General features: G+C 44.9%; 1 protein-coding gene across 1 annotated transcript in view; it reads right to left on the bottom strand.

Annotated features, from left to right (window-relative positions):
* LOC310774660 (protein NLRC3-like) overlaps positions 1 to 17,500 on the bottom strand; it is a 48,518-nt gene that overhangs the window by 27,122 nt on the left and 3,896 nt on the right. The window contains exons 5-6 of the mRNA XM_083634766.1: positions 17,308 to 17,481; positions 7,971 to 8,144 (exon numbers count right to left, since the gene is read on the bottom strand). Coding sequence (XP_083490892.1) covers positions 7,971 to 8,144; positions 17,308 to 17,481 — 348 coding nt within the window. The remainder of the gene's footprint in view (positions 1 to 7,970; positions 8,145 to 17,307; positions 17,482 to 17,500) is intronic.

Here is a 17,500-nt window from a genome sequence, read left to right as displayed (position 1 = left end):
AGAATATTTAATTTTAAATTAACATTAGGATTATACTGTTGTGATGTCATTATTCAGTATCTTCTCCTTTTCTCACTCACTTTCATATAAGCACCTGCTCTCCCTTTTGTCGTTTTACACTACAACAGACAGCAACACAGGCATAAACACTGAACTTATTATTATTAATATGGAAAACCAGATTATGATGAAAATCAAACACTTTTGAAGAGAGAGCATAAGATCAGAGCTGGGAAGCACAAACTGTTTTTAATGCATTTTGTTGGTGGTAAAAACACAAGACAGCCAAATCCAACAATTTCGAAAATCCCATTTCTTGCCACCAGGGGGTGCTGCAGCACCTTCCAGCTCCCTTGCTCCACCCCCACTCTGGGAAAAAGCTCCGAGCAGGTAAAAGGGGGCGCGGCCGCGCAGGGGGTGGGGTGGTATGGATTAGGGACCATGGTGAAAGTGATGCAGCCCAGGCAGCCAGAAAGCCAGAATTAGAAAAATGATTTCACTATTATTTAAAGACTTAAGATGTTGTTGTGCTTATTTTTTGTCTACTATTGTAAAATAATAGTAGGCCTATTATCAAGAAAAAGTATTTCCAAAAAAAAAAAAAAAAAAAAATTACCCTCTCTGGCGCCCCTAACGGCTCAAGCGCCCTTAGCATTTGCCTAGTTCGCCTAATGGACGGCACGCCACTGACTGGCCACGATGCCCAATGTTGTTGGTTCGCCTCGCTCTCTATAAATAAAACATATTCAGACGGTCCGAAATTAAATTAACATTATAGGCTACTTTTTTATTTTATTTTAACGCTATATTGGGGCCTATTTAGCTGGCGTAATTACCTGTTTTCTTCCCGGCGCTCCACCGCTCCCCACGCCTATAATAGCTTATAGTTTCATTTGAAACACACAGGGCTCTATCGTTGCAGCAGCGCAGTTTCTAGGCCGAGCGCCAGCCGCAGCGCAAAGCAGTGGGCGTGGAAAGGCGCACTTGATATCTTGGTATCGGCGCTAAACTCAGCCTCAACCATTATAACCACGCCTTTTAAGCGTAAAATTATGCATTGTCCGCTCATTGGAGAATTGCAGGGAAGAGACACACGCTTGCCTTTTAAGCTCCAATTCCTGGACAAATCCGGTAAAACCAGACAAAGCCAAGGGCTCCGCCGCCCCCCCCTCCCTTCATCCGGTCTGTCTATCTCCATATATAGGCTATTATTCCATATTATTATGCTTCTCAAACCAATCTAACTGCAGTTAAAATACTGCAAGCATGTAAATACCGTAAAATACCAATTATTAGCCCGGCGTTAATTGACAAAATATGTAGCCAGACCCCGCGTCAATATGGGACCTGCGGCAGTTTGGGACCTGCTTTAATTATTTTTGTACAAAAATATTGCTCAGCAAAGATTGTAAATAGTATGAAATTGTTTATTTAAACCATTTATTTTAATGAGTTGGCTACAGTCAGCACCCCACACGATTGCTTGTCTATGGGGAGAGCCGCGCCTCCCTCTCAGCGCAGCAGAGCACATTGCATGCCAGTTCTGGCCTGTACATGAAATCAAATAAAATTTGAGCTGAACTGTGACCTACCGGTATTTACCACTAAACTTTCTCCGCTGAAGGTGAGAGAACATGATCATCATGTGAGCAGATTATTTGTTGCATGCGCTGCCTCCTCCGCTGTTCATCACTCACGGAGCACCCTCTTCAGTAGCGCACATGTGAAAGAGCGGTGAAATAAATACCAATTAGAAGCGGACTTCTATGCCCGCTGGCAGGGAAATATACCATAGGCACATTTCTCAAAATAATTATTACACCAGAGATGTCGGTTTTAGTGTATAAAAATCTTCAGGAAATGCCTACACAATTTTCAGAATCATCAGATGTTGAGGGAAAACGAATTTTGATCAGCAAGTTTCGTGCATGTGTTTTTTTTCCTCGTTGTTCCCGTTTCCTCGTTGTTCGTATTCTTCATCCGATTTTTCTTCTTCATTGTGTTTGGGAGATGCATTCAACAGGATGTCGCAAAGGTAAAAAGAAAACATTGAAAAAACTAACCGGGCATCAAATTGGGACCTGCTTTTATGTACAAAATATGTATCCAGACCCCGCTTATATATGGGACCCGCGGCAATTATTGGTATCTAATTGGTATTTTACGGTACATGCCTATAATGTCAATTATCTGAATGAAATAATAATACATATTAATTAGGAATATTAGTAATATTAGTAGCCTAGCTAATTTCGGGGGGGGGGGGGGGTAATAAAACGTAGAGCTATATTACACATAAATGGGGATTATTATGATAGCCTAAACTAAATTTATGAAACTGCATTACAGCTTCACCCAAAGCCTGAGAAGGGTTGCAATCTTATATTCTATTGTATTCTAAAGTATTTTTTTCTATATATTGTATTCTCCATTCACTTTCCTGTCCCCGGTGCACAGAATCCTGCTTTAGGCCTGCTTTTCAAAAGCGCAAAGCGCTAAAAGTAGGCCAGGTCGGAAGATGGCTGGAAGATAGCAATACGCCGGTATTTAGCGCCGACACGCCCACTTCGGCGCATTCAGGGACTCCGCCACGCCCATTCGGCCTAAAGCGCATTTGGCAGCCTAAAGCCTATTGCTATTTTCCCGAAACAGGCGCAAGGCACGTTTTTTTGCGGTTAAGGCCCGTAATAGCGCCGATGGCCTGTGGGAGAATAGGGCCCACAGACAATGAACCAAGTAGGCTACCAACTCAGCTCAAATTTAAGGTTATTTCGTTTGTAAATGATTAAAAACAGTCAGACACCTCAGGCTATCATTGGAAATGTTTTTAATTAGGCAGGCCCGGCGCTGGGGGCGGGCCTGACCGGGCCGGGCCCGCCCATCTCCCGTCTTGGCCCGGCCAGATGAGTGTGTGTAAAAAAAGAAAAAACATTCACTTGCACAGAAATCTTTAGAGAGATTACATGCAACGTCAAAACCAAAAAATAAATATACTGTAACTGAATCAAATACATGTCATATAGGCTATTTTATGATTGACATACATTAGACCTATCACACAAATCAGGACGCCGTGCGAGCTAGTAGATGGGATGGGCAACGTGCCGACGTCAAACGTCAAAACCGAAAGTTTTTGAGTGTAGCCAGCAGCCTAGCTTCGGTGCTCTCTTGCTTTTGTGTATATAGGCTAATAATTCATTTCCACAAATGGACATACGCAAGTTTTTAGTTAAAACATCAAGCCTGCAAGGGCCAGGCAAGCAGCCGCCGCCTCGTCGTCAAGTTGCGGCGGCAGAAGAACCTCAACCTACATCAGACAATGCTGTTGTAGCAGCAGCTAGCCAACAGACCGGCGGTGCCGGTGCGGCTAGCTTAACCTCCCCCGTCATTGAGGCTAGATTAACGGGCACGCCTGATGATCAACGAGCACAGCCTGAGCCACCATGTCGTCCACCACCACCCGTCGACGAGCAGCCCTCCTCCCCTCCGTCACAGGCCGCACACCCGAGGCCGAGCACATCAACCCGCGGTGCTGGTGCTGCTGCTACCAGCGCCAGCCGCAGCACGGGGCCTCCAGCAGCACCCCCGACATCATTAGTAGTAATAGTCCCGGATGATCTTGGGGTGGATAAGCCGAACCAGGTCCAACTGGATAAGTTTCCAGTGCGAGCGTTTTCAGGAGGAAGGAAGCGCACGTTTGCCAATGCATGGTACCACAATAGACCCTGGCTGGAGTATTCTTTAAAAGCGGATGCTGCCTTTTGTTTCCCATGTAGAAAATTCAGGCCCAGTCACAGCATTGCATTTTTAAGTGCAACAGATGCAGCTTTTACTAGCAAAGGTTTTCGTGACTGGAAGCATGCATTAGAGACTGATAAAGGATTACACAGACATGCATCATCAAAAGAGCACCTCTACTGTGAGTCGCTGTGGAAGGAGAGACAGGTGCGTGAAGAAACCGGCCAGGACATAAGTACACTGGTGCACTCAGATCAGCTGTCACGGAACCGTTATTATGTGTCTTCTGTTGTTGATATGATAGCGTTTTTAGCTGAAAATCAACTCCCTTTCAGAGGTGACCATGACTCATTTGACAGCATGTCAGAAGCAGGCAGTGGGCTTTTCCTTGCATTGTTTAAGTATACACTGGAAAAAGATGCAGAGTTGGGCAAAATAATAGGGACCATACCCCGCAACGCAACCTACACGTCCCACGACATCCAAAATGAAATAATTGAAATTATGAGCACCCTGGTGACAGAGCATATTGTCGGAGAAATTGGGGATTCGTTTTATACCATTAAAGTTGATGGAACGAGGGATCCTACTGGCCGGGAGAATATTTCAATTGTTGTTCGGTTTGTTGATGCAAACTGTGTCATCAAAGAGCGTCTTTTAACAATAGCCACTGCAGAGGAAGGGGATGCAAAGACTCTCACAACTACTGTTCTTGCTGAACTGACCAAGGCGGGACTGAGCACAGAAAAAATACTCAGCCAAGTGTATGATGGAGCGTCTTTGATGTCGGGGAAGCATGGTGGAGTGCAGAAACTCATTCAGGATAAATTGGGCAGGGAAGTCCCATACGTACATTGCTTCAATCATCAGCTTCATTTAGTGGTGGTGCAGGCAATGTCTGCAGAGCAGCCCATCACCGATTTCTTCAGTATTTGTAACCTCCTGTATAAGTTCATAAGAAAACCCACCGTCGCTGTTCATTATAAAGGGGAAACCCTAAAACGTCTGCTTGACCAACGCTGGACTGGTCACTTGGCCACTGTGGAGGTTATAAACAAATCACATCAGGACATTTCCCAGCTGTTGACAGATGTTGAACACACACGTGGGTTTCCAGCAGATGTGAAAGTGGAAGCAGTGGGCCTGCTGCGCGCTATTTCAAAGCCCAGCTTCAGATTTATTGCTCGTTTGATTACGAAGATTCTGCAGCTTCTTGACCCACCTAACACAATGCTACAGCGCAAAGACATGGATCTCCTAACAGCTGTCAAACTGGTGAACAGTGCCACGACGTGTGTTCAGGAACTCCGCGCCGACACAGAGTTCAGTGCGTTATGGGACCAGTGCGCAGAGGAGACAACTCATCCACAAAACAAAAAGAGACGCACAACAGCCAACAAAAACCTACAAGATTATGTTGTTGAAGAATCTACAGGAGCGCGAAGCTCAAGTGACCAGGGCGAGGACACAGCCACAGAATCAAAGAGACTGTTTTTTAGCTGTATTGATGCAGTGTGTGGAGAGATGGCACGGCGCTTTGGAGAGCGTAACAGCACACTCATGGAAGCACTGGTTGCACTTGATCCAGAGAGTGAAATGTTTTTGGACACAGACAAAGTGAGGCCCCTCTTGGAGTTAACCAGCACTAATCTTGTAGATGCCGAGTATGCTGTCGCCCGACAGTTTTTACGCACACAAATGGAAGGCCCCATGCCCGCAGGCGCAGAGGATGGGAAATGGACAATGAAAACACTTCTCACCAGCTTCCACAAAACCCTTGAGGCAATGCCAAGTGTCATGATCGCGTTCAAATCTGCTTTAACATTTGGGGCCTCGACTGCCACCTGTGAGAACTCGTTTTCAGCATTGAAAAATGTTTTCAGTGATCACCGACGGAGCATGCTTCATGCGCGCAAAGCCCATCTGATTCAATTAGGCTTTGAGAAAGACTTGACCAAAAAATGCCGGGATGAGTGGAATGACCGTTTACTGAGGAGATTCCACAAGGAAAAACGGCGTCTCCAACTTTTTTAGAGGAGCGGCGGTGTCAGGGTGAGTACACTATTTTCATGTTACTGTATTGATCTTTTCTGCTATTCAGTCAGTGTTGTTGACAAGCATTGGGCCTATAAATGCAGCTGTTGTTCTCTCATGCTGTTTATATGTATACAATAACATACAGTATTTCAATATCTCCAACCATCTGTTTTCATTCTGCTAGTCATCAGTCTATTACAATTTGTCCCTACAATATTGCAATATGCTATACATAATAATATACAGGTATTATATATATTATGTATTTAACATAATTAATTAAAAAATCTATACAGATGTGCAATATAAAGTCAGATATCAATCAGTAATAATAATAATAGAATAATACTATATAATATACAGGTATTATATTATGTATTTAACATAATTAATTTAAAAATCTATACAGATGTGCAATATAAAGTCAGATATCAATCAGTAATAATAATAATAGAATAATACTATATAATATACAGGTATTATATATATTATGTATTTAACATAATTAATTAAAAAATCTATACAGATGTGCAATATAAAGTCAGATATCAATCAGTAATAATAATAATAGAATAATACTATATAATATACAGGTATTATATTATGTATTTAACATAATTAATTTAAAAATCTATACAGATGTGCAATATAAAGTCAGATATCAATCAGTAATAATAATAATAGAATAATACTATATAATATACAGGTATTATATATATTATGTATTTAACATAATTAATTAAAAAATCTATACAGATGTGCAATATAAAGTCAGATATCAATCAGTAATAATAATAATAGAATAATACTATATAATATACAGGTATTATATTATGTATTTAACATAATTAATTTAAAAATCTATACAGATGTGCAATATAAAGTCAGATATCAATCAGTAATAATAATAATAGAATTTGTCACTACAATATGCTCTTGCTTGCTGCAGCTGTTGTGTTGTTTGTGCTATTTGCATGTGCCTGCAATGCTAGTGAGTGAGCTAGTCATTTAAAATAAGATATTCCCCTCTCCTTCCTTTCAGCTCTGGCTGATGGATATGGTCTCAGTTATATGTATGGAGAGAGACTCAGGTTCCTGAGGACCACTCACTGAAGAAATGTTCAACTATCATGGGACCTGTTCCTGGCTGAGGTTAAAAGTGACAAGTAACTTGCCCAGCTGTTGCTGTTCTCTCATGGACACTTTGCGTGGTAGTCCCATGTGTGCAACACCTCTTATAGGCTATATAAGCACATAACATAAGCACCTTATTATGCACCTGTAGCCCCATTGTGGTGTTGGAATGTTGATAATATATATGTATATATTTTTTCTTCTTCTTCCTGTGTCTGAGCTTCTTTTTGTTCTTATGCTCTGAAAATTGGAAAAATAAAATACTAGAAAAAAGAAAACGCCCAATTTTTCCCCAAGGCCTCTGGCCCCCCCAAGCAAATGACGGGCCCCCTCAGTCACTTCATCCTGGAGCCGGGCCTGCTACTACTGTCTACCACTGTACCTGATTTGATGCAATGCGGGTTCTTTTGTTGACTGGGAATAAATGTGTTTGCAGCAGGTAAACAGGGGGGACAAAAGGAAAGATGAGAGGATTTAGAGTGGACTCAATTAAAACTCGGTGAAACAGTGAGATGGAGAGAGCTTGTCGACAGATCGTCTGTGGTGCCCTAACGACCCTACGGGGTTATGGGATAGGTGAAGGTGATATTGCAAGTAGGCTACAATGTCCAAGTTTTCTCAATTAATTTGCCATTAACCCCTCTTTGCAATGTGATAAAAGTTTCTCAGTGAATTATAGTTGATTGCCTCACTGAATTATCTGCTTATACCCAATTTTAGCAGCAGAATTTGATGTCCTGGCGTGGCACCTCCATGCGTAATAACGTATCCAAAAGGAAGAATAATGGTGCGCTCAAGAGCTAAGAGGTGCTTTTCAAAGTTCTTAGAACAAAGTAATTGCGCGCATGCTGACATAGGAGAATGCCATCTGTGTCCCCGCATTTTGCGCGCACACGCCTGGTTAGATAATTATAACGAGCGTAGAGGTAATAGCGTGGCAGGGGGAAGACAAATGCACTTGTGCACGCCACAATTTGCTTTGCGTGCGACAAAACAAGCACAAGCGCTAAATTATGGCAATTACTAATTATTAATTATATAGGGACGGTAACTCTCCATACCTGAGAGAGTCCAGTCTCCAGTGTGGATCCTCGAGTCCAGCAGACAGCAGCTTCACTCCTGAGGCTCCTGGATGATTGTAGCTCAGGTCCAGCTCTCTCAGATGGGAGGGGTTGGAGCTCAGAGCTGAGGCCAGAGAAGCACAGCCTTCCTCTGTGAGCAGACAGCCTGACAGCCTGCACAAAGACAAGCACACACACACACGTGCACGTACACACACACACACACACACACACACACACACACACATCAAAGCATTTTCTTCAGTCAATAGTTTGCAGTGTTGAGTTATAAAACAATATTGATAATTATCTCATTAGTTATGTTTTTCTTTGATTTCAAAATAAACGCAGCTTGATAACTTTCAATAACCGTCATGGTGATTGTGTTCAACACAAGGGAGTAACTTTGGTTTGAGAAGTGTGTGTGTGTGTGTGTGTGTGTGTGTGTGTGTGTGTGTGTGTGTGTGTGTGTGTGTGTGTGTGTGTTGTAGCGGTTTGACCAGTCAACTACTAAACTAAAAGGGAACACATGAACCCTTAACACGGTTATTTTCATACACAAAACACATTAAATGCAAATAATAAATGAAACATTCAATCAATACAAACAGTGAATGAGGCAATGCAATAAATTCAGACCACACCAGCAAATCAGTTTGATTGTGTATTAGGAGAAAAAAGCAAGAAAAGTTCACCAAACAAAAAGCATCCACTCTGGGATTTCCATGTAGTTCAGTTCAGTTCAATCCACAAACAGTCAGTGCAACAAAAATAGATCCACTCCGGGAATTTGCGGTTACTCGCACAGCGTCTCCACACACCAAACCCGCAAAAACCAACGTAATAATAGCACAGAAAAGTCAAGTCAGTTCAGGTTATGGCAAGAAATAGACACACTCTTCACCGTCTCACGGCTGTCAAGGGAATAACGTTACCAGACCGCTGTGATGAGAAGAGGTGAGAAGAGAAGAGAGGAGATGGCCGGCTTCCAGACGCCAGGTTCCCACGCACACACGGATTATAACAGACTTTTTTACGGAGTCAGACTGCACAGCTTCTCACTGCTTCCTCTCTGGTGGCACACGCCATACTGGATTTCAAAACCATCTTAAAGGAACACAACAGTGCCGGTCTCTCCCAGAGCGGGTGAATTGGAGCCATCTTACTGGTTGACAAACGGGTGGGTGTGTTTATGGAGATGACGCAGGCTGAAAACATTCTTATAAATTATTATAAAGTGGGCGATCGCCACAGTGTGTGTGTGTGTGTGTGTGTGTGTGTTGTTGTTGTTGTTGTTGTTGTTTTTTTTGGGGGGGGCGGGGGGTAAAGTAAAATGGGGAGTTCGGACCCTCCAGGGGGGTCAGGGGGCATGGGGGAAGTTTTCTTTTCTTTCTTCCTTCTTTTTTACATTTTAAATTAAAATGCATCAATTTGGTGCACTCTGAGAGCAACATGAAGAGGCTAGATCTATGAAGAGCTACACACATAACTCAATACATGCCTTTTGTAATCCTTTTTCATGACCCTTTCTTAGCTTCATGCGTCATACTTATCATTTCAATTAATCAAACTTTTAGAATAAAGACCATTTCTTTCTTCTCCTTCATCTCTCCCTTCAACACCATCTCTCTAATGTATCCTAACGCTCTTGATCCATCTTCTATACCAGTGCTTCTCAATGTGGGGCCAGGAGGTCCCCAGAAAATCTATCAAGTGTTAAACTTCAAAACATTACTTCATTACACAAAGATAACACAATTAGAGACTGTAGAAGAATGCCTATTTTGATCAGTTTCACCATTTCAATCAGGAGAGGCCAGTTGGTAGGATTAGACAAACTTTATTCATTGGCCAGTGGCGCTGCTCTTGAGGCAAGAGGAGGGCACCTGCATAGGCTAGGGGCTCCATTGGCCAGTGGCGCTGCTCTTGAGGCAAGAGGAGGGCACCTGCATAGGCTAGGAGATCCCCCCCCCGTGGGGGATCAGGAGTCAAGACTCGTTGGTTGCGGACTGGGGAGGTGGGTGGGGCAAAACAACGCTTCGGAGGCCGGCTTCAAGGGAGATGGACTGCCGTGAAGCTGCTGCTGCTATGATCGGCCAGAGAGAGAGAGGTGACGTAGAACCCTTGCTATATATGTGAGGATTAACTGACGTCATATTTGACGTCATAGCAGACGTCCACGTTATGCTAGAACTTGACTGTCATCAGGGGATGATCGGATTATGCGTGAGTGGCCTTCTGCTTGAAATATGGTCTAGAGACCTCACTTCAATCAGGAGAGGCCAGTTGGTAGGATTAGACAAACTTTATTTAGCAATCGGCATGCATGGCAAATGCTTTGGCGCTTGACTCCATTGGCCAGTGGCGCTGCTCTTGAGGCAAGAGGAGGGCACCTGCATAGGCTAGGAGATCCCCCAAAAGGAAGATCTGATTACCGGCGGTTAATTGAGATCTGCAGGTGCCGGTAGTTGATTGTGCTTTTCTGGCCTTCGACCTTTTTGCGACTTACGGCTATTTGCGGCTGGCGCTCCCAACTCGGTCGGGCCTTGATATTGGTACATTAGTGGTTAACTTGGCGCTTCCCGGCTTGGCCTACTTGGCTGCCTTGGCACCTCGCGATTGTGCTTTTCCGGCCTTCGACCTTTTGGCGACTTACAGCTCTTTGCGGCAGGCACTCTCGACTTTTGGCGACTTACAGCTCTTTGCGGCAGGCACTCTCGACCTTTTGGCGACTTACGCTCTTTGCGGCAGGCACTCTCGACCTTTTGGCGACTTACAGCTCTTTGCGGCAGGCACTCTCGACCTTTTGGCGACTTACAGCTCTTTGCGGCAGGCACTCTCGACTTTTGGCGACTTACAGCTCTTTGCGGCAGGCACTCTCGACCTTTTGGCGACTTACGACTCTTTGCGGCAGGCACTCTCGACTTTGGCGGCTTACGGCTCTTTGCGGCTGGCACTCTCGACTCGGTCGGGCCTTCGATCTTGGTACGTTAAAGTTTAGCTTGGCGCTTCCCGGCTTGGCCTACTTGGCTGCCTTGGCGCAATCGATTCCGGCCTTCGACCTTTTTTGGTGACTTACGGCTATTTGCGGCTGGCACTCTCGACTCGGTCGGGCCTTCGATCTTGGTACGTTAAAGTTTAGCTTGACGCTTCCCGGCTTGGCCTACTTGGCTGCCTTGGCGCAATCGATTCCGGCCTTCGACCTTTTTGGCGACTTACAGCTATTTGCGGCTGGCACTCTCGACTCGGTCGGGCCTTCGATCTTGGTACGTTAAAGTTTAGCTTGGCGCTACCCGGCTTGGCCTACTTGGCTGCCTTGGCGCAATCCGACTCTCTCTTTCCTATCCCCCCCCAAAAATGAGCCGGGGAATTTACTGCGCCTTACTGGGCGCCATGCTTACGGGGAGCCACCACCAACGAGACATTTTTTAAAGTCCGGGACACTGTTCGTTGCCATGCTCGCCGATTGAGGGAGGAGGGTTCTTTGGGCCGCCAGTATGGCCGCCTGCTCCGGGCGGATGTGGCTGGGGAATGCCGATGAGGACCAGCGGCCCATTTGCTGGAGGGAGGCGGAGGACACTCCTTGGTCGGCGGCCGAGGTGGCCGCTCCGATCCTGAAGGAGTGGCTGGAGTAGTTCTTCGTCGGGAGGTTGCATTGCTGGAGCGTCTGCTTGAGGTGCAGGGTGAACCGGGAACTTGTCATGTGGTGACAAGGTGCGATGAGGAACAGGGGAGCCGAGGGGCCGGTCCGGGGCGGTGACGGCCGGTGATGATGTCATCAGATAGCAACCATCCCCCGTATTGTTTATGGTTAAGAAGGGGCAAAGCCGTCTCTACTTTCTGAGACAGCTGAGGTCCTTCAAAGTCTGCCGGACCATGCTGAGGATGTTCTATGAGTTGGTAGTGGCTAGTGCCTTCCTGTATGCTATTGTGTGCTGGGGCAGCAGGCTGAAGGCAGCGGATGCCAACGACTCAACAACTGATCCGTAAGGCCAGGGACATTGTGGGGCTGGATCTGGGCTCTCTGACTGCGGTGTCAGAGAAGAGAACGTTGTCCAGGCTACGTTCCGTGATTTCTAACCCCACATAGGATAAGCAATAACCACGCCCTGTGGCGCTGGGATTGGCCAGGAGCATTGAAGCTTGGGACTAAAGCACCTGGGTTTTTTTTTTTTTTTTTTTATCTTTTAAAATAAAGATGTTTAAAAACTATGGCTTGTTACATTTTCAGTGCTGTACCTTTTCTCTGGGTAAGAATTGAGCTTGAAATTAACGATATGATACGTTATATTATATGAGCTATGAACGTGAACACGACACGCCGTTTATGTTATTGCATGTTTTTTGTAGATTGTGTACGTTGTGTAGATTACAATTATTATACTTATTAGGGGTTCAAGCCCTGAAGGGGCTGAAACCCTATTGTTTTTGTGCCGGTTTATTATTATCGTTGTCGTTTTCCATCTGCCCCGACGCAAATTCCCGTGAGTTGGTAAATGGCAGAGACCTGACATTTGGCCCAATGACAGATATTGTTGGCTGGTAGGTGCTCAAAAAAGATTTTTCGAATTGGCCTGAAGGTGGCGCTATAATTGAAGGTTTTACGTTAAAGGCCTTAACTTCCACGCCGTTGGTCCGATTTTCAATTTTTTTTTTCCAGATGTTCAGGTGGACCTGCTCTACAAATTTGCCATAAGGACCCTCAATGTCCGCCTGGAAAGTTTTTGAGATATTTGGAAAAGTTTGGAAAACACATTTTTTCCATCTCCTCCTAGACCGTTTGACCGATTTGCACTAGAATCTCCAGGAAGCATCTTTGGAGCAAGCTCTACAACCGTGCTTTTTGCATTTTTGAAAATCTACTTTAGTTTCGGAGATATTGATCGTTAAAGTTGAGAGGGGCGTGGCCTCACAGCTAAATTGTCATTACTTCATGACCGATTAAGGAATCTTCACAAAACTTGCAGGAGGTCTTCGGAGACCATCCCAGACCATGCGTGTCAAATTTGGTGCAATTCCACCAAAAGGGGGCGCCATAAACGCCGTAAATGGGCGTGGCTTAACATAAAAAGGATGTAACTCCACACCTGTTTGTCCAATGATCGCAAAACTTGTCAGCTGTATCAAGGAGGATGTCCTAGTCAGAATCAGAAGCTTTGTCATCTGCGCAAGGCTTGAACCCCGCCCATTGCCGCTTGCGGCTATATTTATTATTATTATTACTATGCTAAGGAAGGTAGGTGACCACAATTCATTTCAATGTCCGCTCTCAATGTCCGCGCTCGAAATCGCTGTCCGTTCTCAAGAGCCATTCAGTTGGCTCATGAAATCGCTGGGCTGCGTGCCCTCCAGTGTTGCTCCTGGCTTCGGCCTGAAAGTTGTGCAGTAACACTCATTCTAGCTGATGCTCAGACAAGCTCCATGGGCCAGGGGTGTTAGAATGGCCCCTTGCGTGGTTATTATTATTATTATTATTATTGTTATTATTATTATTATTATTAAATTGTGACTCCCGCTGGCCATTTGCCAGGAAGCGATTTCCGCCAGCGTTGCCAGACGTACGATAATTATCGTATGTGTACGATAATTTCGACCTCTGTACGAGGGGATCCGGATCGAGTCCGTTTATGTACCGGATTCGTATTTCGCAGTGTCCCCACACGGCGCTCACTGCGGGGTACACCTTCCTGCCCTTAAGTCCTCCGAGCGCCACCCCTAGGTCATGTCCGTCCACTATGAAACCTAACGTCCCCTCGTCCATGTCCAGGACGACTAACAGCGAGTCTGGTATTATGAAGGTGTCGTCGGGCTCCAGGAAGGGGGGGTGATAGTGGAGTTTTTTTTTTTTTTTAAGATTGTTGTTCAAATAAACCCCCTCAGATCGGCTAAAGTTAAGAAATTATCGTTGTCATCATCACAGAAGCTTCCTAATTTAATTTATCAGTCACCATCAGTCACATGGGGTCACTGGGGACCCGGAGGTAGAAAATAAACAAACTCAGCTGCGTGTAACAGCAAAGATAATTGAGAATGAGAAGGCAAGAGTATATAGTGCCTTTTTGAAAACAGCGCTGCGGCCATTTTGGCCTGAAATACGGCTCCTTGCTGGGGCAGAAGCTTAGTCTCCAAAATGGCGGATTGGCTGTGTGCTGTCGCATCTTTACAATAAAAGGTCTCTGGTTACCGTAAACCTCCGTTTCACAAACACAACAACAAGGAGAGAGACAACTACTTTTCACACTCTGTTTTGGATTAAGAGGATGTCCTGAAGTGTGACGGTGGATTAAAGACTTGATGACAAAACGTCATGTGATCTGGTGGATTATAGTCTTCGTGACAGAAAGAACAGGACACCCGATGGATTAACGTTACATGGATGCGAGTTTTACTGCCGAGTGCGACTTTCTGCTTAACTGCATGTAACGTTAAACTTTTATCGTCCATGTATTCCTGGGAGTGCTTATTCTTTTCGTGAATGGATTATTTACGTCGCTGGATTTGGAAGGGAAAGCAAATTGCACTACATTTCAGCTGTTGCCGCCAGAATGAGCCGTTCGCCCCATGGACCTTTCGGTCTGCCCAGAGTGCCCGAGATGCTACGGCACTCCAGCTTCAGCACTTCTCCAAGCCGGTTCCCGTCAATCACTGTGAATCTGCCCGGCGGCCTGGAAGTCAGTGCGACCAGGAAGTACGTGGCGTCTCGCGGCGGCCCCGCGGCCTGCATTTCCCCAGCGGCTCCCGGCTCTCGGGGCAGCTGCCTCTACTGGTCTTCGCCCGCGGCCTCTCGCACGTCCGCGCCGAGCGGCCTCTCCCTCCGGCACGCTCGCCCGCGTTCTTGGGCGTCCACGGCGCGGCGCTTCGTCTTCTGCTCTCCTACCGGGGCCGTCGCAGTGGCGCGCCCCGTGCCACGGGAACGCGCGCTGGGCCTTCTCGTCGGGGCTATGCTGGCAGCCTGTGGTCCGGTCGCTTCGCCAACGTCTTCCAGGGGTAGAGAAGGCTTGTGGGTGCTGATTCGGTCTGCAGATCTGGTGCAAAACAACGCTTCGGAGGCCGGCTTCAAGGGAGATGGACTGCCGTGAAGCTGCTGCTGCTATGATCGGCCAGAGAGAGAGAGGTGACGTAGAACCCTTGCTATATATGAATGAATAAATGAATGAATGAATGAATGAATGAATATTTTATTTTCGTGTCAGGACAATTACATGACCCATCCCACATGGGATTATCAGACACATCAACATTCAATATTTAACAAAACATAACATTCTGGTATGTTACCCAACCAGAAGCTTTCAGTGCAGCCCAAATTAGAGAGTATATATACATGCAGACATAATATGCCTATACATATACATACATATACATTCATACATACCTGCACTGAATACGAAAATAAAACGAAAAAATAAATAGATATGTATATATATATATATATATATATATATGTGAGGATTAACTGACGTCATAGCAGACGTCATAGCAGACGTCCACGTTATGCTAGAACTTGACTGTCGTCAGGGGATGATCGGATTATGCGTGAGTGGCCTTCTGCTTGAAATATGGTCTAGAGACCTCACTTCTCTTTGATTGTTTATGGTTGATGATTTTATACAGGTTTTCTGAGAAAGAGATCCTAGCTTTTCAGTATAAACTTATTTAAAAAGAGTTACATGTTGGATTTTCTCAATTGTACACTGCTCAGAAATTAATTATGATAATGCAGAAATGGTTATTGTCCCCAATATTAACAGATGACCCAAGGATTGGGTTAATTTTTTCATTTTAGTTCTTGACTCAAGAAGAGTTAATTTGCAAATACATATGAATGACATTCTTAAAATGAAATAACACCTGTTTGATACTCCCTGCAGTGCACATACAAAATATATAGATAATTTATGTGAACATGATTAGGTGAAAATGTTTTAATTACTGCATGATTTATAATAAAAATATAAAATAAATAAAATAAAAATAATAATAAAATAAAATAATTATATGAATACATCTCACTGTAAAGGCGAGGGGTGCCACGCAGCCGACCTGCATACGAGAGCACATGAACCAGCGAGGCACAGTAGAAATTAACGCTGCCAGTTCAGCTAGAAAGGAGCACGTGAAGCCCACAATATTTATAATCTAATAAAAAGATGATAAAGTACAAATGAAGATATCTGTTTTTGCAGGTGAACTTTTCTATTTCAGCAAGAGGCAGTGAGGTGAGAACATAATGACATGTTCTCTCAGAGAAGGCAGAATAGAGCAAAATTTTCACACACATCAGCAGGAAAATGAGAGTTCAGGTATTTTCTCTGACATTAACACATTGAGTGCCACAGCGCTTCAGTAAAATTGTCTGGAGCCTGTGCCAGATTCACTTCCATTCAGTTGAAAACAGCTATAGAATTTTTTCTATTATGGCTATATTAACGGGGCTGGACTTTAATGAAACATTGAACACTCCTGCTTCTTCCAAAGAAGAAATTTTGTTTCTAGACAGTTCCATTATGAAATGACAGCCTCTCAAAAAAGTGCACTTTCAAGGGTTTTCTGTCGTTTTTTTTAACTTTCCAAGATATAGTCCCTTTTATGAATACCTTTTGCACTCTAATTTCGAGCACATTCACTGACTCTGGCTGGTGTTTTCTGATGTGGTGGCGTGTGGTGTGGTTTCTGTGCAGCCTGTGTGCCACACACCCCTCCCCCCCCCCCTCTCCACCCTCTCCACCCTCTCCACCTCTGAGCTGCGGGCTCCTCCCACACGCACAGAGTTTGTTTTATCGACTCCGTTTTTGCCCCGGACAGATCCCAGCGCCCATCAAGGAAATGATGCGCGCTGGCAAACGCGACTGAACGAAAAGGCTTGGCCGTTCGGCTTCGGATGCTGGCTTTCCTGCAGGAAATCGTGTGGAGATAGATAGAAGCATAAGAGCTCAGTTGTGAGCGCGGATGCAGCCGAGCCCACTGTCCGCTGTAGACAGAGCAATATATACGGCTCTGGCTGAAGCATGCATCCGTTTCCACTTTGATCACCGCTTTCTCCGCTGTCTCCTGTACAAAGTAAAGGATCTGAGGTGGGTGGAGCAGCTCCTGTGACGATGTTTAAGGTGGCGCCGTGTGATCCCTTGAAGGGATTCATGCTCACTGGCTAGGTACGACCTTAAACAGCAGAATTATGGAATAATATGAATTATGATTTTAGGACGTCCACAGACGTCCTTGGCACTCCTCGTTACTTTTTTTTAGGACGTCCACAGACGTCCTTGGCACTCAATGTGTTAATGTGCATGTAAAACAGAATTTAAACAGGCTGTTGAATAGTAACAGTGATCCTAACCTGAGAGTCTCCAGTCTACAGTGTGGACTCTGCAGTCCAACAGAGAGCAGCTTTACTGATGCATCTTCCAGGTCATTGTTACTCAGGTCCAGCTGTCTCAGACTAGAGGACTGGGAGCTGAGAACTGAGGCCAGAGCTTCACAGCTTCTCTCTGACAGGTTACAGCCACTTAGCCTGAAGGAGAATTAGTGAT

This window comes from Poromitra crassiceps, assembly GCF_964638095.1.
Source record: "Poromitra crassiceps genome assembly, chromosome: 4".
Lineage (NCBI taxonomy): Eukaryota > Metazoa > Chordata > Actinopteri > Beryciformes > Melamphaidae > Poromitra > Poromitra crassiceps.
Note: the sequence above shows the minus strand (reverse complement) of the source record. Positions and strands in the feature narration are given on the sequence as shown.